This window comes from Hemitrygon akajei, chromosome 30 (genome assembly GCF_048418815.1).
Source record: "Hemitrygon akajei chromosome 30, sHemAka1.3, whole genome shotgun sequence".
Lineage (NCBI taxonomy): Eukaryota > Metazoa > Chordata > Chondrichthyes > Myliobatiformes > Dasyatidae > Hemitrygon > Hemitrygon akajei.
The window spans coordinates 34659976-34684242 of record NC_133153.1 but is presented as its reverse complement, the minus strand read 5'-3'; the positions used below and the strand labels follow the sequence as shown (position 1 = coordinate 34684242).

The 24267-nt window shown below is 41.3% G+C and overlaps 1 protein-coding gene across 1 annotated transcript in view; it reads left to right on the top strand.

The window, feature by feature from the left end:
- Nucleotides 1-24267, top strand: part of LOC140718610 (synaptic vesicle glycoprotein 2B-like) — a 194538-nt gene that overhangs the window by 152533 nt on the left and 17738 nt on the right. Inside the window, exons 5-10 of the mRNA XM_073032577.1 lie at nucleotides 8727-8860; nucleotides 10432-10521; nucleotides 11134-11244; nucleotides 15117-15205; nucleotides 19583-19747; nucleotides 20888-21021. Of these exons, the coding sequence (XP_072888678.1) occupies nucleotides 8727-8860; nucleotides 10432-10521; nucleotides 11134-11244; nucleotides 15117-15205; nucleotides 19583-19747; nucleotides 20888-21021 (723 nt within the window). The remainder of the gene's footprint in view (nucleotides 1-8726; nucleotides 8861-10431; nucleotides 10522-11133; nucleotides 11245-15116; nucleotides 15206-19582; nucleotides 19748-20887; nucleotides 21022-24267) is intronic.

Here is a 24267-nt window from a genome sequence, read left to right as displayed (position 1 = left end):
AGGATGTTTCCTGTGATGGGGGAGTCCAGGAATGGAGGACACAGCCTCAGAATGAAGGGGCATCCGTTCAGAACAGAGATGAGGAGGAATTTCTTTGGCCAGAGAGTGATGAATCTGTGGAATTCATTGCCACAGGTAGCTGGGAGGCCAGGTCATTGGGTATATTTAAGGCAGAGGTTGATGGATTCTTGACTAATCAGGGCATGACAAGATATGGGGAGAAGGTCGGAGTTTGGAGCCGAGAGGAAAATTGGATCAGCCTTGATGAAATTGCGGTGCAGATTCAATGGGCCAAATGGACCAATTCTGCTCCAATGTCTTCTGGTCTATGTTTTATGTTCAAAAAAAAAAAAAAAATCAGTGTTCCTGAGCTTCTAGTAACTTGCAGAGTAATATTTTGGGGAAGAATATTTTGTTCTGCATTGTATCTTATATTTGAATCCAGTACAATTTGGAAGGAAGATCTTCCTGCCATTTGCAAGAATCCTGAATTAAACTATTCTCAAGGCAAACATAATAATAGTTGACTTAAATCAGGTTACATTTTTAGATCTGTAGCATGCACCTTCATACCAGATGACGCACATGTTTACTGCCTCGATACAGCGTCTCGACCCAAACATCGACTGTTTATTCCTCTCCATTGATGCTGCCTGACCTGCTGAGTTCCTCCAGCATTTTGCGTATGTTGCTCTGTTTTCCAGCATCTGCAGAATCTCTTGTGTTATATGATTCACTAAGCCGGAACTTGTACAGTCATGGGATTTAGTGAAGTTTGGTTTCCCATTACAGTGACCAACAGCTCACGAATACATAGCCCTGCAGTTGCTCTCTGCGGGAGACAGTGTATCAGCATTGTCTCATATTTCTGCTGAAACTAAACTGACCTTTGAGGCTTCAAGGAGAAAGTTTCTTGTCCCTGTCTGGGTGTACTGCTCTGACTATAAGACCAAAAGACATAGGAGCAGTATTAGACCATTCAGCCCATTGAGTCTGCTAAGACATTCAGTTATGGCTGATTTATTGTCCCTCTCAACCCCATTCTCCTGCCTTCTCCCCATAACCTTTGATGCCCTTACTAATCAAGGGCCCATTAACCCCCACTCTAAATATACCTAATGACGGCCTCCACAGAGGTCTGTGGCAATGAATTCCACAGATTCATCACCTCTAGCTAAAGAAATTCATCCTCATTTCTGTTCTATAGAGATGTTCTTCTATTCTGAGGCTGTGCGCTCTGGTCCTAGACTCCCCTACTACAGGAAACATCCTTTCCATGTCCACTCTTTACTGAAAACAATTTTGCATTAAAGGCAGGCATATATCAGCAACTATTCTCCACATCAATTGCACTGATTTGAGTGTTTTTAAATAATTATTTCTACTTCTTCCAAGTGGGAAACATGGAAAATTTACCCACAGCAAAGTACCATGAACAGTAGGTGGTAGGGTGGTGGTCACTTTATTCAACAGATGATGGTAAATATGTTCAATGTTTTTATCTGGACGTGATAATGGTACATGGCAAAGAAGGGAAAGAATTCAAATCTTTTCACAAAGGGGCTTATTTTGCAGCTTGCCAGGAACATCGTGGCTCAGAATGGGACAGGGTCTGGTGCAGGCTGACAAGAATAACTCCAGCAATGAAAGGGTTAATGTACAGTAGTGTGCAAAAGTCTGCAATGTGAAGGTGCTTTCAAAAATAATGAAATGAAAAGTTTCTAAATATCAAAAAAAAACTATTAAGAGCAGTAAACAATAAAAAAAAAACTAAATCAAATCAATATTTGGCATGACCACTTTTTGCTTTTAAAACTGCATCACTTCACTTAGGTACAGTGTCGTTCAGTTTTATAAGAAAATCAGCTGGTAGGTTGTTTTAAGCATCTTGCAAAACTTGCCACAGTTCTTCTGCAGACATTGGCTGTCTTGCTTGCTTCTGTCCCTTCAGGAAATCGCAGACAGTTCAGGGCTCTGTGGAGTTCCTACTATCTGAAACTATTTAAAATATGTTTGATTAAGGTTTAATAGTATAGTTTAACCATATAAAATAAGACTTTTGCACAGTACTGCATGAGGAGCACCTGAAGGGTCTGGCCTTATATGCAGTGGAAAGACCATAAGATCATAAGATATGATCTCTAAGCCCCAATCTTTTTCCTTCTCCCTGTATTCCTTCAAGCCCTGACTAATCAAGAATCTCTCAACCTCTGCCTTAAATATGCCCAATGAAATGGCCTCCACAACCACCTAAGGTAATGAATTCCACAGATTCACCACTCTCTGGCTAAAGAAATTCCTCTTCATCTCTGTTCTATGTGCATGTCCTTCTATCCTGAGAGGCGAACGCATTGAAATCTACTGATACCAAAGGACCTGAACAGGGCGGACTTGGAGCAGATACTTCTGTTAGTGGAAGGATTAGGATCTTAGGGCACAGCCTCATAATAAAAGGACATCACTTTAAAACAGAGTTTGGTGAATTCGTGGAACTCCTTGCTACGGATGTCTGGGGAGGCCAAGTCATCTGGTACATTTAAAGTGGTGCTTGATAGGTTCTAGATTAGTCAGGGTTTCAAAGGTTACAAGGAGAAGGCAGGAGAATGGGGTTAAAAAAAATCCACGATTGAATGGCAGGGAGGATTTGATGGGTCATGTGGCCTAATTCTGATTTTATATTTTTTGATTGTATGTAATGAGGTGCAGAATGTTTGCATTGTGTTATTGTGAGTGCCGGCACTATACAGACCAGCCTGGATGGTTTTTACTTGGATCACAGTATTTAAGTTGTACAAGTCGGTAGCAGAAGGAATGGGAAGACAGCAAGACCGGCTGGAGTATGGATTTAGATGTAAATCATGGCAGAGCTTGGCTCTCCTTGAACCTTATTTGCAGGAATTCATTGCCAGCAGGACAGAATTTTCTTGTTGGCTGAATTAAATCATTTCCAAGGTCTTGTTACTGATTTGATAACTGGTGACTGAACTCCTACATATTATTTATAGCGTTTCAGGCATGTTTACCATTGGTTTGCATAAATTGGAATTTGTCTAAATGAGCACTCAAAACACCATTGATTTTCAGCTGTTCCTGTTATTACCGCAATTTGAAGTTAAATCGCAGCAAGGAGATGTATGTCCTCAGCTCACTGCACAGTGCATTTAATTTTTCCTGGTTTACTTAAACTTAGTTGAGTGTGGATCTATGCCAATTGCTTGACATGTGGCAGACATTCAGTGTTTCCTCTGTTGCTACATTACTTTGGAAGGCTATGGTCTGGGACCAGGCAGATCAACAGTTCAGCACGACCTAGATGGGCCAAAGGGCTTGCTTCTGTGCTGTAGTGTTCTGTGAGTCTACGACTATAAGAATTGAAGAATTAGAAGCAGGAGGCTTGTTGGGCTGTAAAGCACTGTGGATGTGGACCAGCAAGGATGAGGGATTTTGGGGCCCCTCAAGTCAAAGAGACCCCCAGGCCCGTGCCAGCTGGAGGCACAAGGTAGGTGAGTCTGCAAGTCTGGAGTTTTCAGTCCTGTCATTGCCGAGTCCTGGGATTGATACCAAAGATTGAAACTTGGTTGATCGGAAGTCCAGAAATTGATCTCCAGTGGCCATGGCCCCAAGTCTGAAAGTTGGAGGCCTTATATCCACAAGACTATGTGTGCGTGGGAGGCTGGGAGTCCGGAGGCAACCTGTCCTAGGTTGGAAGTTTGTCTGTGTGTGTGAGAGGGTGGATGGATGTTTTGCTGTTGCTGTTTTGTTTTGTGCTATTGTCACTGAAAGTAAGCATGCAGGTACAGGAGGCAGTGAAGAAAGTTAATGGCATGTTGGCCTTCATAACAAGGGGAGTTGAGTATAGGAGCAAAGAGGTCCTTCTGCAGTTGTACAGGGCCCTGGTGACACCACACCTGGAGTATTGGGTTCAGTTTTGGTCTCCAAATTTGAGGAAGGACATTCCTGCTATTGAGGGAGTGCAGCATAGGTTCACAAGGTTGATTCCCGGGGATGGTGGGACTGTCATATATTGAAAGATTGGAGGACTGGCCTTCTATACACTGGAATTTAGAATGATGAGAGGGGATCTGATTGAAACAGATAAGATTATTTAGGGATTGGACACACTAGAGGCAGGAAACATGTTCCTGATGTTGAGAGAGTCCAGAACCAGAGGCCACAGTTTAAGAATAAGGGGTAAGCCATTTAGAACAGAGTTGAGGAAAAACTTTTTCACCCAGAGAGTTGTGGATCTATGGAATGCTCTGCCTCAGAAGGCAGTGGAGCCTAATTCTCTGGATGCTTTCAAGAAAGAGTTAGATAGAGCTCTTAAAGATAGCGGAGTCAAGGGATATGGGGAGAAGGCAGGAACGGGGTACTGATTGTGGATGATCAGCCATGATCACATTGAATGGCAGGTCTGGCTTGAAGGGCCAAATGGCCTACTCCTGCACCTATTGTCTATTGTCTATTGTTGTCATCCTGCAGAAAATGGTGGGCTGGTTATGTTGGAGCCGAAATCTGTCTTGACCCTTGTGGGCGGCCCCCAGCACATCCTTAGGTTGTGTTGGTTGCTAACTTAAATGACATATTTCAATGTATGTTTCAATGTACATGTGAAAGATAAATGAATTAGAAGCTGAACTTGAGAGGAGGCTTAACAGCCCTTGAATCTGTTCTATAACTCAATCTGTTCATAGCTGATCCTGTATCTCATCCACATTCCTGCCTGATCTACATATCCATTGTATTTTGAGTTCCAGTGACTGCAGTGTTGCTTCTCTGGAATGACTGAACATCCACAGCTCCCTGGGACAGAGAATTCCAGAGGCTCAGAATGCTATGAAGGAAGAGATTTCTTTTCACCTGAGTCGCAAAAGGTCAGCTGCTGAATCTTGGGAGTGTGCTTCTTGGTCGAAGCTTCTCCAATCTAAGGAAGCAATCCCTCTCAGATTCTTCAGTGTGGCAATGAGACATCCACGGTCAAAGGGAGTGATGTGTTCTGGGCCTCGGCCAATGACTACCATCCCTCTGGGCACCAGGACAACTACCTTCTACCTTCTAAAGTTATGCATGCAAATTAAGCTGGACCGACCATGCAGGATGATTAAAAGGAAATTGAACATGGGCAAAGTGTTGGCACATCCATCACTCAATGGTCACCAAGGTGCTGTAAAATTACATTCAGACCTAGAACCATAATTCATTGGTTCATAAATAAGAGTTCTTGCTTTCTTGCAGATTCCCTTACTTAATGCAAAGCTGCCACTTACACACAGTGACCACTTTATTTGTTACCTTCTGTACCACTGAGTGCATGTTTGTGGTCTTCGGCTGTGGTAACCCATCCACTCCAAAGTACGACGTGTTGTGCCTTCAGAGATGCTCCTCTGTACACCACTGTTGTAACGTGTGGTTATTTGAGTTACTGCTACTTTCCTGTCAGATTGAACCAGTCTGGCCATTCTCCTCTGACATCTTTCATTAGCGAGGTATTTTTGCCCACAGATCTGCCACTCATTGGATGTTGTTTTTTTCTGTTTTTTTTAACCCCATTCATTGTAATTCTGGACTGTTGTGAATGAAAATCCCAGGAGATCAGCAGTTTGTGAAATACTCAATCCACCCCATCTGGCACCAACAATCACTCTGAGGTCAAAGTTACTTAGATCACATTCCTTTCCCCTGGTCTGAACAATAATTGAACCTCTTGACCATGTCTGCATGCTTTTATGCATTGAGTTGCTCCCACATGATTGGCTGATTAGGTGCTTGCAATAATGAGAAGGTGTACAGGTTTACCTAATAAAGTGGCATAGAAAGTTTGTGGACCTGGTAGAACTTTTTCTATTTTCTTCATAAATATGACCTAAAATGTGATCACGTGTTCACGTAAGTCATAAACTAGATAAAGAGTACCCAATTAAATAAATAACACAAAAAATTATACTTGTTTATTTATTTATTGAGAAAAATTAACCAATATTACATGTATTTGTTGGAAACAGTATATGAACCTTTGCTTTCTGTATCTTTTGTGAAACCCTTGTACAGCAATAACTTCAACCAAATATTTCTGGTAGCAGTTGATCAGTCCAGCACATCAGCTTGAAAGAACTTCAGGCCATTCCTCTTTACAATACAGCTTCAACTCTGGGATGTTGGCGTGCTTTCTTGCATGAACTGCTTACTTCAGGTTTTTCCACAACATTTCTACAGGAGTAAGGTCAGGACTTTGACTCGGCCACTCCAAAACACGGTTTTCTTCTTTTTAAGCCATTCTGTTGTTGATTTATTCTTGTCTTTTAGGACATTGTCTTGTTGCATTTTTCAACTTCTATTAAGCTTCATGTGATGGACTGCTACCCTGACATTCTGCTGTAAAATGTCTTAAGACAATTTGGAATTAGTTATTCCTTCAATGATTGCAAGCTGTCCAGGCCCTGAGGCAGCAAAGCAGCCCCAAACCATGATGCTCCTTCCACCATGTTTCACAGTTAGGATAAGGTTGTGGTGTTGATGTGCAGTGCCCTTTTTCCTCCAAACATAGCAATGTGCATTTCTACCAAAAAGTTCAATTTTTGTCTTATCTGTCCACAGAACACTGTCCCAAGAGCATTGTAGAACATTCAGGTGGACCTTTGCAAACTTGAGATGTGCAGCAATATTTTTCTTTGGAGAGCAGTAGTTTCTTTGGAGTGTCTTCTATGCTGTCCTACGAACGCCATTCTTATTCATCTTTTTCTTATAGTGGACACATGAACAGAGACTTTAGCAAGTTCTAGAGATTACTGCAGGTCTTTTACTGTTACTCTTGGGTTCTTTTTCACCTCCTTCGGCATTGCATGTTGTGCTCTTGGTGTGATCTTTGCAGGATGTCCACTCCTCGGGAGAGTAGCAACAGAATTGAGTTTCCTCCATTTGTAGACAATTTCTCTTATTGTGGGCTGATGAACACTCGGGTTTTTAGAAATGCTTTTGTAGTTTTTTCCAGCTTCATGCATCTTTACTATGCTTCCTCTAAGGTCCTCTGAAAGTTGTTTGGATTGAGGCATGGTGCACATAAACAGACCTTTCTTTAGAAGGGCAGGCTCTGTCAGTAACCTGACTTTGTGTGTCTTTTTATAGGGCAGGGCACCCCTACAACCCACACTTCCAATCTCATCTCATTGGTAGGAAGACCTAACTCCAACTAGCTTTTGTAGAAGGCATTACCCCAGAGGTTCACATACTTTTCCCAACAACTACATGTAATATTGGATCTTTTTTCTTAATAAATAAATGAACAAGTATAATGTTTTTGTGTTATTTGTTTAATTGCGTTCTCTTTATCTAGTTTTAGGATTTGCATGAAGATCTAATCACATTTTAGGTTATATTTATGCAGAAATAGAGAAAATTCTACAGGGTTCACAAACTTTCTAGCACCATTGTACCTTTGAACAAAATGGCTAGCCATCTATTTCAGAAGTTAGCCATGTATTGTCCAGACCAGGTAAAGATGGCTGTTTACCTTCCTTTATAGAATAGTGGTAAACCACAATGCAATATTTTCACTCATTTATTTCATCAAATAAATTTAAATTTTCTTAACTGACAGGATATGACTTCACTCCTCCACATTACCAGCTGAGTTTAATTGGACCAACTCAATAGAATATGACTGAAATCATAATTAAATTCAGTCTGTCAGTTGATTAATCTGTTTGCTTGAGCAGCAAGCCTAATACGCTCAGAGGTGTCAAATCTGAGCTTTGGGTCTGCTAGGCACAGACAGACGCAACACACACACGCACAGATACACACAGACAAGTGTAGGCACAGACACACAGATATATATTCATTTAGAGATACAAAGCAGAGTAAGACTCTCTGGTCCTTCAATCCGTGCCATGCCAGCAACCCCGATTTAACCCTAACCTAATCACAGGTTGCAATGACCAATTAATCTACCCAGTACATCTTTGGACAGTGGGAGGAAGCTGGAGCATCTGGGGAAAACCCACGCATTCCATGGGGAGGATGTATGGATACTCCTAACAGAGGACACCGGAATTGAACTCCGGTCTCCAATGTCCCGAGCTGTAATAGCAGTGCACTAATTGCTGTGCTACCATGATGCCCAAATACATATATATATATACACACACACACACACACACACACACACACACACACACACACACACACACACACACACACACACACACACACACACACACACACACACACACACACACACACACACACACACACACACACACACCATCCCCCCCCCCCTCTAAATTCATGACCAGAATGTTCTCTACTTGTATAATTATTCTGTTGTATTTCTTTATTTTCCTGTAAGTGCCTGCAAGAAAATGAATCTCAAGGCGGAATACGATGACATATAATAAATTTACATTTGACTTTTTTTTTGACTTTTGGTACTTATTTGAAAAAAAAACTTAGTGTTCTTTCTGCTTCTGATCAGTGCCAAGCATTTTGCAACCCTGAGATTGTCCATATGGTCACTGTTTCTGCTGACACAAGGTGTCCAGCCCACGTGAAGAGCCATTACATGAGACAGATCAACCACACAGTCTGTCGAGCTCCATATCGGTACTCACAGGAACTCGAGCTGTGGATATTCTGGCAAAGGCACATCTCACAAATGCACAGGGTACTGCAGTCCACTTTCGCCAGCACAGGCGGCAGTGTCCACTTACTGACCTCTCCCTCTGTTGCAGGCTGGGGCTTCAGCATGGGGTCGTCCTTCCAATTCCACAGCTGGCGCCTGTTTGTCGTCGTGTGTGCGATTCCTTGCCTCTCTGCCCTCATTGGTCTTGTATTCATGCCGGAAAGCCCGCGATACTTACTGGAGGTAAGCACCCGAGAAGCCGCAACTCTTGCACAGATCTCTAAGAGAGGCTGCCTAGACATGTTTCATTCTTGAGAAGTTTCACTTCCGTCCTGGAATGTCTGGTGTTGTACATTAAACTACAGTACTGAGCTATATATATGTGCCTAAAACTTTTGCACAGTACTGTATCTACTAAATGTTTACTAACATTAACAAAAACTTGGACTCACAGATATTGCTGTTTCCAGGATGGAGCTGGATGTCTTTCCACCATGTGCTTCAAATCAAATCACAATTAACCACACAGGAAATGGTATAAAAATTGGCTTATTGTCCTCTGTAAAAGTCTTAGGCGCACACACACACAATATATAGCTTGAGCGCCTAAGACTTTTACACAGTACTGTATATTTAAACATACAAGCGGCATTTGATGGCCCAAGGTCTATACTCATTGTAGTTTAGAAAAATGAGGGGGGAGGGATCTCACTAAAACCTATTTAATATTACAAAGCCCAGAGAGAGTGTACATATGGAGGATGTTTCCTATCGTGGGGGAGTCTAGGACCAGAGGACACATCCGGAGAGTAGAAGGATGCCATTTTAGAATTGAGAAGAGGTGAAGCTTCTTTAGCTAGATGGTGGTGGATCCGTGGAATTCATTGCCACAGACGGCTCTGGAGGCCAGGCTATGGATATATTTAAAGTGGGGTTTGATAAGGTTCTTAATTAGTCAGGGCATCAATGGTTACGCAGGAGAATGGGGCTGAAGGGGAAAATAAATCAGCCACGATGGAATGCTGGAGCAAACTTGATTGACTAAATGCCCTAATTCTGCTCTTGTGTATTCTGGTCTTAATATATAGTGTGTACGGATGGTCTAAACATGATAATGTGCCTGGAAATGTGTCTTAATGGCATTGTTTGACAACTGTTGGGTTATTGAGGATCTGTAGCTCCAAAGTTAAGTTGATCACAAAATGTCATGATGTGTCCCAGTGAATCACCTTACATTTGGAAAGCTGTTTCCTTTTGCACACGTTCCAGTCTGTGGTGTGAGTTGGGAAGCTTGTGGCCCTCAAGATGAACAGGGAGAGCACGTGTCCCAGTTGGGCCAATTAGGATTTTATGGGACATGGAAGGTCATTCAGGATGGGTTACGATTGTCCGGGATCAGTAGAGGTATTCCCGATATGAATCACATTCAGTTGGGGAGTAGGTACGCAGGCTCAAGCTGGAGATTGTGCAAGTGAGACCAGTGAGCCATGGGGGAAAGCTCACCAGAAAGGCAAAGGCTTTAGGTACAATGCTTTACAGCTGTCGCATGTGTTGAAAGAATGGATTCCCACCATTGAGGGAGAGGAAGAAGCTATTAATGTCCACTTTACTTGAGTTAAAAGTGAGCAATGTAGGACGTGAAATTGGAGGAGGTCTCTGAGATCGAAATGGATGTCAGTGAAGACTGAGGGATCAGCAGGAACTGGGAACAGCAAGATATAGTGAATCCCACAAACAGCAATAGGAAAGAAACGGAAATCTTTTGATATTGCAACTTTCTAAAGTTAATGGTTTGTTAAATTTTTGTTTGATAGATTGGGAAGCATGATGAAGCCTGGATGATCTTAAAGCAGATTTATGACACAAACATGAGAGCTAAAGGCCATCCTGAAGCTGTGTTCACGGTGAGATGAAATAAACCTCAGCCAGGAGGGCTTTGAATGTGGTGATGTTTTTACTTTGTTACAGGAATCTTCTCCTTCTCCACACCAGTACTGTTCTCCAGGGATGAGAGCTCATACCCTCACTCTCTACCAATCTGTTCACTGCAGTGGCTTGCGAAGAATTGCATTCTCTCCATCTCCTCCCTTCCCTGTTCCTCTCTCACTCTAGCCACTCGCCCTCTCCTTCCTCCTGTCCACTATTCCCACTCAGCAATCACTGTAGCTCCTTCTCCCCATCCCTCTTCTCTCTCACATCTGCCTCATTTTCCAGCAGACTTTCTCCCTTCCTTCTCACTCTACATATTTCTTTCTAGGTCCTCTCTTTCTTGATCATCCTCTCTTCCTTCTCTAAATTGCAAGTCCCTACTTTGTTTCTTCTCTCGTACTTTCTCTCCCTCCACCAGAAATCATCCTTCCAAGTGTGCACCAGTCCTCTAGACCTTTCTAATGTCACTTCCAGAAACACTAGCCCACCAGGTCAATCCTTACGTGAACTGAGGGGTGTTGAAATGGGCATGGAGGGATGGCAAAATATCAGCACCAATAAATCAATAACTTTATGTTATTTTTCAGGTATCCCACATAAAAACCCCAATACAAATGGATGAATTCATTGAGATTCAGAGCTCAACGGGTACTTGGTTCCAGCGTTGGCTGGTCAGGATTATGACTGTAGTGAAGCAGGTCTGTATAAAGCAAACACACTATGATACGACAATTCTTCTCACTGATGAGTTATTCAGGGAGTGTGAGAAAGTTTATCTGCTTGTTCTGTGGCCTAATTGCAGACTTGAACCTTTGTAGTTTAGAGGCCAATAAGTTTGATTTGTGAAAGAGCAAGGTCCACAATGATTTTTGGATATCAGCTCTCAAATTCCTTCCCATGAATCCAATCACGACATTATGATCATGTCAATTCTAATTAAGCTGATGCTGTATGTGAACTGATGAAAGGTTGCAACCTGAAACATTGACTCTTTTTTCCCTCCATGGCTGCTGCCTGACTTGCTGAGTCTCTCCAGCATTTACTGTGTATGTGTGCCCAAAAGTATATTCACGTTAAAAATCAGATACCAAAGCTGTAATTAAAAATGTCGTCACTGATTAGTGAAGCTTCTGGAAGTACAGTAATGTGCAAAAGATATATATAGCTAGGACTTTTGCACACTACTATATTTGTCAACATGGAGCGGAGAGTGGGTTGGCAAATCTGGTGGGAGCAAAGTATGTTGGGAATGGTGGGGGTGGAGCGTGAGGGAGTGGTGTGGGACAGCTGGCAGGGAAGGAGTACCTGGGGCAGGGGTGGAGGGAGTTGGTGTGGTGCAGACACACCCAGCCTGAGATACCAGGCAAGGTCATTTGATTCCAAGCAATTGGTTTATTGATCATTACAGGATGTCTCTCTGGTGCTTCCTGCTCGCTCCACTTTCCTTTCCCCTTTTCCCAACTATGATTCCCTTCTCCCCATCCCCTTCCCACTCTCAGTCCACAATAGAGACCCATATCAGAATCAGGTTTATCATCACTCACATATGTCATGAAATTTGCTTTTTTTTTGCAGCAGTACAGTGCAATACATAAAATTACTGCAGTATTGTGCAAAAGTCTTATGCACCTTCGATATAGATATGCACCTAAGATTTTTGCACAGTACTGTATATATTTCTAAAATAAAGACATGCATTTATTTAGTGCCTTTCATATGTATGTCCAATTACAATTTTAAGTTGCTGTCCATCTAACAATAGCAATAACATCAGCAAGTTTGCTGATGATACTAAGCTGGGTGGCAGTGTGACATGTGATGAGGATGTTAGGAGAATTCACGGTGACTTGGATAGGCTGGGTGAGTGGGCAGATACTTGGCAGATGACGTTTAATGTGAATAAGTGTGAGGTTATCCACTTTGGGAGTAAGAACAGGAAGGGAGATCATTATCTGAACGGTGTTGAGTTAGGTAAGGGAGAAATACAAAGAGATCTAGGAGTCCTTGTTCATCAGTCACTAAAGGTGAATGAGCAAGTGCAGCAGGCAGTGAAGAAGGCTAATGGAATGTTGGCCTTTATTACAAAGGGAATTGAGTACAAGAGCAAGGAAATCCTTTTGCATTTGTACAGGGCCCTGGTGAGACCACAGCTGGAGTATTGTGTACAGTTTTGGTCTCCAGGGTTAAGGAAGGACATCCTGGCTGTAGAGGAAGTGCAGCGTAGATTCACAAGGTTAATTCCTGGGATGTCCGGACTGTCTTACACAGAGGGGTTAGAGAGACTGGGCTTGTACACGCTGGAATTAAGGAGATTGAGAGGGGATCTGATTGCAACATATAAGATTATTAAGGGATTGGACAAGATAGAGGCAGGAAATATGTTCCAGATGCTGGGAGAGTCCAGTACCAGAGGGCATGGTTTGAGAATAAGGGGTAGGTCATTTAGGACAGAGTTAAGGAAAAACTTCTTCTCCCAGAGAGTTGTGGGGGTCTGGAATGCACTGCCTCAGAAGGCAGTGGAGGCCAATTCTCTGGATGCTTTCAAGAAGGAGCTAGATAGGTATCTTATGGATAGGGGAATCAAGGGATATGGGGACAAGGCAGGAACCAGGTATTGATAGTAGATGATCAGCCATGATCTCAGAATGGCGGTGCAGGCTCGAAGTGCTGAATGGTCTACTTCTGCACCTATTGTCTATTGTCTATAACAATGTGGAATGGGTGACAACCATTTTGAACGCAGCAACTCCCCACACAACCATGTGATAATCACCCATTTTTTACATGGTTTGGTCACATTGTGAAATCAATGTACGTTCGTCTAGAAGGTGGTGCTGGATCCTGAATGCTTTTGCAATCCAAAGGTTTTTTGGAAGCCAAGACAAAGGCATAAAATTTGTCGTTTACGGCCGTTTTAAGTGTTACAAGAACAAGAGATGAACAAAGAGGGAGGAGCTGAGAGAACCAACAAAAGACATGGAAAAAGTAGTTGTGGTCATATGCAAGTTTAGAGATAACAAAATCCCAGTGACAACTAGTCAGATTCAAGTGACGTGACACCCTTTACTAAGAGGCTTCTAGGAAAACACAGAAGGAAACTGGACCATAATTGTTGGAAAATTAACTGGACAATTACATACTTCTATAAAAATTCAAGTAAACATAGGGAATTTAAATTACAAGAAAAAATAACAATTTTACATTCTAACCCAACAGTGTTCATATAGCAATTTTGCGGCATTTTTTGGAATCATCAACATTCCATCCACCACTTACGCTGCAGCTCATTCCACACTCTCACCATCCTCTGAGTGAAGTTTCCCCATCAGGTTCCCCTTAAATATTTCACCTTTCACCCTTGAACTTTAGTTCTCGTCTCACCCTACCTCGGCACTCCCCCTCTCTGCGTTTCACCTATCACCAGCCACCTTGTAATTCTTCCTCCCCTCCCCCACCTTCTTATTCTGACTTCTTCCCCCTTCCTTTCCAGTCCTGATGAAGGATCTTGGCCTGAAAAATCGACTGTTTGTTCCCATCCATAGATGCTGCCTGACCTGCTGAGCTCCTGTATTGCTTAGTAGAAATAGCCTGCTTGCATTTAATCTATCTTTGCCCCTCATGATGTACACTCTTTACTCACTGTTGTGATGTCAATTTTATGGCAGCAACGCTGAAGAGAGTATCATCATCATCATTATGTGCCATGTTGTTTGACATAGGCAAGCATGGTCATCGACCGTGATTGTTCTTGGCGTTTTTCCTCCAGAAGTGGTTTGCCATTGCCTTCTTCTGGGCAGTGTCTTTGCAAGACGGGTGACCCCAGCCAATATCAATACCACTGAAGAGAGTAGCATAAATTAAATCCAGTGCAGTTGGAGGTACTCAGCAAATCAGACAGCATCATTGCAAGGTAAACAGAGTTAATGTTTTAGGTCAATGATGTTTCAACATAAATGGAAAAGTTAAAGATAAAATACTTTTAAGATGCCAAATGCTTTATATATAACTTTTCCCAGTTCTGATGAAACATGAACTCTGTTTTCCTTCTACAGTATGTTTAGGTTTGAAAATAAAATCTGACTGCATGAAGCCCAAGCTACTGAACTTAATAGATTGTTGTAATTCAGTTACCTAAACCAATCCAATATGTGTATTGCTCCAATGCTTCCTGTCAAGATGGAGTCATGTAAACAGGCTCTTCTCTGGTAATATTGCCTCTTATTTACTTATAGCACACAGATATAGAAGGATTCTTCATTGCTGCTTCCGTAACAGTTTTTTTAACCAGTCAGGATTGTTAGCCTTGATCTAAACCCCTCAACCTGGACCACTCTTAGTCTGACCTCTACCCTTTGACCTGTTTGGCATGGGTGACCCTAACAAGAGCCAAAGCAGAAAGGCCTGATTCCAGCCAACACAGCTCTCCAGTCCTCCAAACCCTATGACAAGGTTGTGGTCCTCTTGGAGGAAATATTGCCTCATCTCCTGAGTAATTCTAGCATCCAAGGCTTTTTTGTTTTTAATATCTATGTTCATTTCTCTGACATTTGATATTCCTTTTTGCTTGCAGGTCTGGCAGAACATGCTGCTGTGCTTTTTACCCAAGTACAGGATGACAACTCTTTTCCTGGCGGTGGTTTGGTTTACTTTGTCCTTCAGGTTAGTGTTGATCAGAAGCAAAATGTTAACAGGGAGAAGTTAGTTTGATGTGGTTTGTTGGACTCTGGATCAATGGACTCTTTGGCGTTTCTGCTGCTTGCATGTTGGGGGTGGGGGGGTGTGGGTGTAGGAGGGGACTTTGGGGCTTTGATGCTTCTATCATTCTATGGGGTTTCTTTGTTTCATGGACTTCTGTGAAGAGGACAAATTTCACACTGTTTACATACTCTGATATTAAATGTACTTTGAAACTTTGAACTTTCAAGTTAGCTTTTCTGTTTTGGTGAATGCTCTGCTCACAGAGGGATTGGATGTTCCAAGGTAATGGAACACCATCCCACGAGTTCACTTTCATCTGCTCTATCAAAAACAAGCAGGAAAGGATAGACTCAATGGTGACCCACAAAGATCTTCAACATTATGAAAGGCTTTGATAGGGAGATATCAGGAAGATATCTCTATCTGAGACAAAAACCTGGAGGCCATAGTTATACATTGGCCACCAATAGATCCAATAGTTTACTGAGGAAAAATTTCTTTTCCTGAGTATGATTTGAATCTTCCTCATGATGGCATTGTGATATAAGATGGCTAGGTTTTGTAACACTCAACAGGAAGGTGTCCTCACTGGGAACATAGAGACAATGGAAAGATCAGAGCAGTTTTGAGGAGATGTTTTTATCACTCAGGGAGTGGTAGGAATCTGGAACTCACTGCCTGATGAGGTGATGGATCTATATATGCTATTTATAAATGTTGGTTGTCCATCATATCCAACAGTGACAGGAAACCTATGCGGGGGAGAGTTTTTAAGCTGAAAAATCCATTGTACTGGAGCAGTTCCACTTTCCCAATCTGGGAAGTCTGTGTCCAGTGGTATGAATAGCTGTCACAACTGGGATCTTTTTTGGTTACCGTAGAAGACTGTGACTTCTTCTGTGCCTCATCATGCCCTTTGCTCTCTATGAAGCGTTGCAGGATCACCTTCCTGGCCGTTGGATCTCACTGTTGATCTCTTCCACTCAGTCCTCCAGAGCTAACTTCACATGCTAGGATAGGCATGTCCTTATCTCACTGGAATATGAAGTCCACCGGCTCCCCTCGCTAGGTTTAACCTGCCTGTGTAGCAGGGTGTGGCCACTGCCACATGCAAACTGACACTTGGAGCCATAGGTGAGGGCTGAGTGTCTGGTGGGGCCTAAGCTGAGTGAGCTGCCCCAGAACTGGCACAAGTATTAGTATATACTAATATATATTTATGGAGAGCAAAGAGCAAGACAAGGCACAGAAGAAGTCACGGTCATCCACAGCAAACAAAGAAGACTCCAGGTGTGATGAATTTTCGTATCACAGATTCCAGATTTTTGAGGTCGAGAGGGTGGAACTGTCCCAGTGCAACAGCTTTTCCTCTTTAAAAACCTTACTGCACAGGTTTCCTGTCATCGTCAGATACAACAGGCAACACACACATACACACACACTGTAGATATAGGTATATATAAATAATATGATGATATTCTGTGTGTATATACATAAAATACATGTACTACGATACTGTGCAAAAGTCTTAGGTGTCCTAGCTACAGGGTATATATATGTGCCTAAATCTTTTGCACAGTACAATATATATTTTAAATATACATGTACTATGTATTATTTATATTAATGTATACATTTGTGCCATCACCCATAAGATTATTGAACAAGAAATGGGAAGTCAGATCAGATGATTTGCTATTTCTCAACTAATATGGACATAATGGAGCAAAGTGTCTCCTCCTTCATCAGAAACCTCTGTGATCCTATGATTGTGTTGTGTACAGGGGAAAAAATCCACAATATCCACAGATAATTTTCAAGTCTTCCAATCCAATAAATGCATAAAGGAAGACCGTAGTAAATGATAGCATAAAGGAAGACAGTAGTAAATGATAGAAACTCTGCAGAGGATTTCACAATAAAAGGAATATTTGTGAATTAACCATTAGTTTAATTTTAAAATTCTGAAGAAACTTTTAATTGCAATGTTATTTTTAAGAAACTGGAGTGTCAACTGCAGTCTGGTGCTATTAATTTCAGGTGCATTTATAAAACGAAACCTATGATTAAACGCAGGATATTCTGCAGATACTGGAAATCCAGAGCAACACATGCAAAATGCTGAAGGAACTCAGCAGGTCAGGCAGCACCTATGGAAATGAATAAACAGTTGACATTTCAGGCTGAGATTCCTCATCGGGACCAGAAAGGCGGGGGAAGACATCAGATTAAAAAGGTGTGGTGAGGGAAAGGAGGACAAGCTGGAAGGTGATAGGTGAAGACATGGTTGAAGAGTCAGTGGAGAGCAGTGAGAGAGGGGTTTCACTGAATTTCCGTTGAAGAGAAGATTTGAACTTCTGCAGAGTAGGCATCCTTCAAAGAGACTCACAGTGGAGCAGCAAATCATAAACACAAGAGATTCTGCAGATGCTGGAGATCCAAAGCAACTTATACAAAATGCTGGAGGAACTCAGGAAACATCTATAGAAATGAATAAACAGTTTACGTTTTAGGCTGAGACCCTTCATCAGGACTGGAAAGGAAGGGGGAAAGTGCCAGAATAAAAAAAGATGGAGGAGGAGAAGGAGGACTTTTTAGAGGATTTTAGGTGTAGCCAAATGGGTGGGAAGGGTAAAGGGCTGGAGAAGAAGGAATTTGATGAGAGAGGAGAGTGAACCATGGGAGAAAGAGAAGAAGGAAGTACACCAGGGGGAGGTGATAGGCAGGTGAGGAGAAAAGGTAAGGGGCCAGAGACCAGAGTGGGGAATAGAAGAAGGAGGAAGAGGGAAGGAAAAAGAAAAGAAAGAGCAAAAAATTACTGGGAGGAGAAATCGATATCCGTGCCATCATGTTTGAGGCTACTTAGATGGAATATGAGGTTTTGCTGCTCCACGTTGAGAATGGCCTCATCGCGGCTGAAGAAGAGGCCTTGGACCAACATGTTATAATGGAATTAGGGATAGGAATTAAAATAGTTGGCCACTGGGAAATTACACCTTTGCAGATGGAGGGAAGGTGCTCAACAAAGTAGTCCCTCAATGTACCTCGGGTCTCACCAATGTACAGGAGGCAGCTTTAGGAGCACCGGATACAATAGAGCACCCCAACAGACTGGCTGGGGAAGTGTTCTCTCACCTGGTAGGATTGTTTGGGATTCTAAATGGAAGTGAGGGAGGAGGTGAATGTATAGGTGTAGCATTTCTGTTGCTTGCAGGGATATGTGCCAGGAGGGAGATTAGTGAGGAACGATGAATGGACAAGTGAAGCACAGAGGGAGTGATCTCTGGAAAACAGAGATTGGGGAGGAAGTAAAGATGTGTTTGGTGGTAGGATCCTGTTGAAGATGGCAAAAGTTGTGGAGGCTCATGGTATGATAGGTGAGGACAAGAGGAACTCTATCTCTGTTTAGGTGGTGGGAAGAAGTGGTGAGCACAGATATCCAGGGGATGGAGTGGTTACACGTGAGGGCAGCATCAATGATGAACCTATAATTCACCAGAGGAAGCTCTCACGTAAGCGCAACCTTGCCCCTTCCTAATTTGCAGAAGGCCGTCCCAGGAGGTGCAGTTAAAAACTCTCACCCTCAGCTTCTTGATGAGCAATTGACTCCCAGAGCACTGGGTGTCAACAAATAGAGAAGAAAATGAGATGAATAGGGAACTGATTAGTGGTTCCCAACCAGTGTGTGCACACTCCATAAAAGATACTCTTGTGTCACCCTCACCCCAATGACATCATCTCATGCTCCTTTTAAAGAAATGTGGATGTCTTGGGGATTCCAAGTGACTGCTAGCAACCACACAGCTGTAGCAGATTTTAATTCTTTTTTAGTTTTGTCAATGTAAAATTGGATTCAGTGTTTGTGAGAGGTAGGATAGGTTATAAGGAAGAATGAATGAGGGAATGGGATTCTTTGTTAACCGGTGTAGACTCAATGGGCCAAATAGCTTCCTCCTATGACAAAAGAAATTGATTACTATTAAGCCCCTCACACGATGCCATATGTTCACCAACTCTTCCTTGCAGGTAATCATTGTTATTGAACTTAAGAATATGTACAGTCTTTTGTCACAATAACGTTCATGTCAATAAAGCAAGCTAACTGATATGTAAAATGAATAATGATTCCAGGCTGGCTGTGGTTATCAAAACTCGAGGGAGTTAATTAGAGGCTGTAGCTCCTTTTAGAACTGCTTAAATTTGAAATATTCATTCTTCATGTTCTTTTTTCCATTAACGTGCTTCTATTGGACAGGCAGTGTCACCTGGGAGAGGTTCTAGTAACTAGGGAAATACGTTTAACTGTGTGCTGAACCATGCTTGATTTGGGCTCCACAGCTACTATGGACTGACTGTGTGGTTCCCAGACATGATCAAGTACTATCAGAACGAAGACTATGAATCCAGAATGAAGACATTCCACCAGGAGAGAGTTGAGCACTTCACATTCAACTTCACACTGGAAAACCAGTTACACACAGAAGGAGAGTACATTAATGTCAGGTGAGCCCACTGAATGAACGTCACTCACCCCATTATGACTATCTTAGTCTGCTCATGATAATGACCCAATTCATTCTGGATTAATATTCAAGAGGTTCATCATTGCCTTCTTCAAGCATAACCATTGGTCAAGTAAGGAAAAGGGTGCTTGGAGACAAAACTTTGGCCCTTGTGATAACTTATGATCTTCTGGGGCATCATCTTGTACACTCAGTGCCCACTTTATTATGTACACCTCTGCAACTCACAAACAAGAGAAAATCTGCAAATGTTGGAAATCCAAGCAACACACACACACACACACACACACACACACACACACACACACACACACACACACACACACACACACACACACACACACACACACACACACACACACAATACACCTATACAACCGCTCATTATTGCAAGTATCTAATCAGGCAATCATGTAGCAACAACTCAAGGCATAAAAGTATGCAGGCATAGTCAAGAGGTTCAGCTGTTGTTCAGTCAAAACAGTAGAATGGTAAAAAAAAAGTGATTTAAGTGACTTGAGCATTGAAATGATTGTTAGTGCCAGATGGGGTGGCTTGAGTATCTCAGAGCCTGCTGATCTCTTGGGATTTTCACATACAACATTCTCTAAAGTTTACAGAGAGTTGTGCAAAAAAATAAAAGCAAGATCCAGTGAGCAGCACTGTGGATGAAAATGACTTGTTAAGGAAAGAGGTCAGTGGAGAATAGTCAGACTGGTTCAAGCTGACAGTAACTCAAATAACCAACTTTTGTGCAGAAGAGCATCTCTGAATACATAACATATTGAACCTTAAAGTAGATGAGCAACAGCAGAAGAAGACCCTGAACATTGTACAGGAGGCACCTCATAAGGTGGTCACTGAGTGTAGGTTCAAATCTACCAGAGCAGCTGAGGAATTTAAATTCAAATTCAATCATTTTGAAATCATAAAAAAAGACATACATTTGCTTCTGATTCCCTGTGGCTCCTGCAGGCAGGAACTCTGCAATGCTACTCAGGCAGGTCTCTATGTAATTCTAGAGCCACCTTGCCTCCATTCCTTCCCTCTTCAGTTCAGGAGCAAATGGAGATAGTCAAAAAATATAAATGATCTTTTTTATTGACTTCTTCCTGGATAGATTCATCGGGATAAAATTCAAATCTGTGACCTTTGAAGACTCTCTGTTTGAGGATTGCTACTTTGAAGACATCACATCAACCAACACTCATTTCAAGAATTGTACCTTTGTGGCCACCATCTTCTATAACACAGGTCAGTCATCTGCACCAAGTGCGTTTTAGGTGGAGACCTGATAGTAATTTGCAACCAGTGCACAAAATGTAGGTGAATTTTATCCTGATCTTGCTGAATAGAGGTTTATTCCCTAGTAGATCAAGACTCACATTGACTAGTTAGAATGAAACCCATCCCTTTATCCCACTCCCTTTAGGGACGAGTGTACGGTGTACGTAACATCAGCACAGGGACACCAGTCTCAAAAACAGTCACTTTCCCCAAGCAGTAAACACCTCCATCCACTAACCAAACCCACAGCACACCACTACTTTATCATTTCCAGTCAGTCACCGTATGTACAGACCCGCCTGTACCTCAGGCCACTTTATGGAAATACAATCAATCTTTTGTATATAAGCTGTGCTTTTTTATTATTGCATTATTTATCTTACTGTTCTTTTGTGCTGCATCAAATTTGGAGTAACAAGTTTTTTGTTCTTCATACTTGCGTATTGGAAGAGACTTTAAACAATCTTGAATCTTGAATTTTGAATTTAAATGCTGAAGTGATCCAGTACGCTTGGGAAGGTAAGAGCAACACAAAAGGCACTGGAAGAACTTAGTGGCCAGGCAACTTCTCTGGAGAGAAATGTTTCAGGTTGAGGAACATCCAAAACAGCGACTGATGCTTTCCCTCCACAGATGCTTCCTGACCCATTGAGTTCCTCCAGCACCCTTTCTGTTGCTCTAAATTCCAGCCTATGCCCTTCTCTTGCGCCTCCATTTGGAAAGGTAACAGTTATATTACAAACAATAATCCATCCTTGGTAGTTGAGAACTTGAAAATTATATTTTATTTATTTATTGAGATACAGCGTAGAATATGCCCCTCTGGTCCTTCAAGCTGCGCTGCCCAGCAACCCCCGATTTAGCCCTAACCAAATCACAGGTTAATTTACAATGACTAATTAACCTACCAACCAGTACATCCTTGGACTTTGAGAGGAAACCAGAGCACTGGGAGGAAACCCATGTGGTCACCGGGAGAACATACAAACTCCTTAAAGGCAGGGACAGGAATTGAACCTTGGTCACTAGCACTGTAAAGTGATGTGTGAACTATTATGCCACTGTGCCACCCTGTCTAGAACCTAGAACTGAACAATGCCAGTATCGGGTGACCACGTAACAAACAGATGGCAAAGATGTCTGGTTCTTTGACATTCTTTAAGGAATAAAATTAGGGCCCTTAATCCATGATATCAAAGTTCGAAGTCAATTTATTATAAAGTATATATATGTGTCACTATATACTACCCTGAGATTCATTTTCTGGCAGAAATACAATAGAATTAATGAAAAGCTACACACACACACACACACACACACACACACAATGTCTGACAAACAAACAATGTGCAAAAGAAGAAAAACTGTGCAAATATAAAATATGCAAATAATAATATTAACAATAACAAATAAATATAAATAAATAATACTGAGGACATGAGTTGTAGAGTCCTTGAAATTAAGTCAATAGATGGTGGACTTCTTCGTGTGATTCCACACCACACTAAAATGCCATAGAGTCAGAGAACACTACAGCACGGAAAAAAACCCTTCAGCCATTAATCTGCCTAGTCCCATCGAGCTGCATCCGGATGATAGTCCTCAATACCCCTCCTAGCCATATACATACCCAAAATATTTTAACTGCTGAAATCGACTTTGCATCCACCACCTGAGCTGGCAGCTCCTTCCGCACCCTCACCATCCTCTGAATGAAGAAGTTCCCCGTAAACATTTCATTTTCATTTTTAGAATCTTTTTTATTGGTACATAATCTTCTACAGCTATAAAATGATACAAAACTTCAACAGGTTAATATGTATTAAAATAGCTGAAGAAAAAAAAGCTGATCGTAATATATAAAAATGGAAAAAAAATTATATATATATATATATATATATATATATATAGGAAGAAGAAGGAAAAAAAAAGAACCCCATCTAACTAGGAAAAAAACCCCACTGACTACAAAAAAAAGGGAAAAAAACCCCCATTAGGAATCAACCCCCCGGAGCAATACATTTGACCATGATCTAAATATATTAAAAAAAGAGTCATCAACCGCCAATTCATATTTATAAAAAAAATAAAATTGGAAGGAAACCATATAGAATAATTCAAATTAAATGATAATATTTGGCAAAAGTACCCAATCTTCACTCAAAATTGAATCGAGGATCAAAAGTTCTACTTCTAATTTTTTCCAAACTGAGATATAACATCACTTGAGAGAACCATTCAATTAATGTAGGGGAAGAGATATCTTTCCATTTTAATAAAATAGCCCTTCTTGCCAATAATGTAACAAATGCAATTACATGTTGGTCTGAAGATGAAATACCCTGAATATGGTGTGGAACTATTCCAAATAGAACAGTCAGTCTATTAGGTTGTAAATTAATTTTCAGAACTTTAGAAATTGTAGAAAATAAAGATTTCCAAAACGATTTTAATGAAGAACATGACCAGAACATATGTGACAGAGTAGCTACTTCAGTTTTACATCTATCGTAGTAGTTGTCTATACTAGGAAATATTTTAGATAGTCTCACCTTTGTTAAATAATAACAGTAAACAATTTTAAATTGAATTAAACAGTGGTTGGCACATATAGAAGAAGAATTTACGTTTTTCAAAACTTGAAGCCAATCTTCATTAACAAAGGTCATATTAAGTTCTCTCTCCCAATCTTGTTTAATCTTTAGTGGTAGGTTCTCTTTTCGTGACAAAAATAAATTATAAATTCTGCTAATGGAACCTCTCACTAAAGGATTCAACTTCAAAATGGTATCCAACAAATCAGATTCTTGTAAATATGGAAACTTAGGTAAATATTGTTGTAAAAAATGTCTAACCTGAAAATATTTCAAAAAATGTGTATGAGCGAGAGAATGTTTATTAACTCTTCAAAAGTCATCAATTGACCATCACAAAATAAATCTGTAAAAGAACGGATCCCTTTATTTCTCCATAGGAGAAAAATGGGGTCAGTTATTGAAGGTTTAAAAGAAAAGTTTTGATATAAAAAACTAGACAACTTAAATTGTTTAAAATTTAAAAAATTACGAAACTAAACCCAAATCCGTAAGGATTGTTTAATAACCGGGTAAAGATTTAAATTTGGAATTTTAGAGAGCTGTAAAGGTAATGAAGCTCCTCCCTTAAACATTTCATCATTCACTCTTAACACATGACCTCCAATTGTAGTCTGAC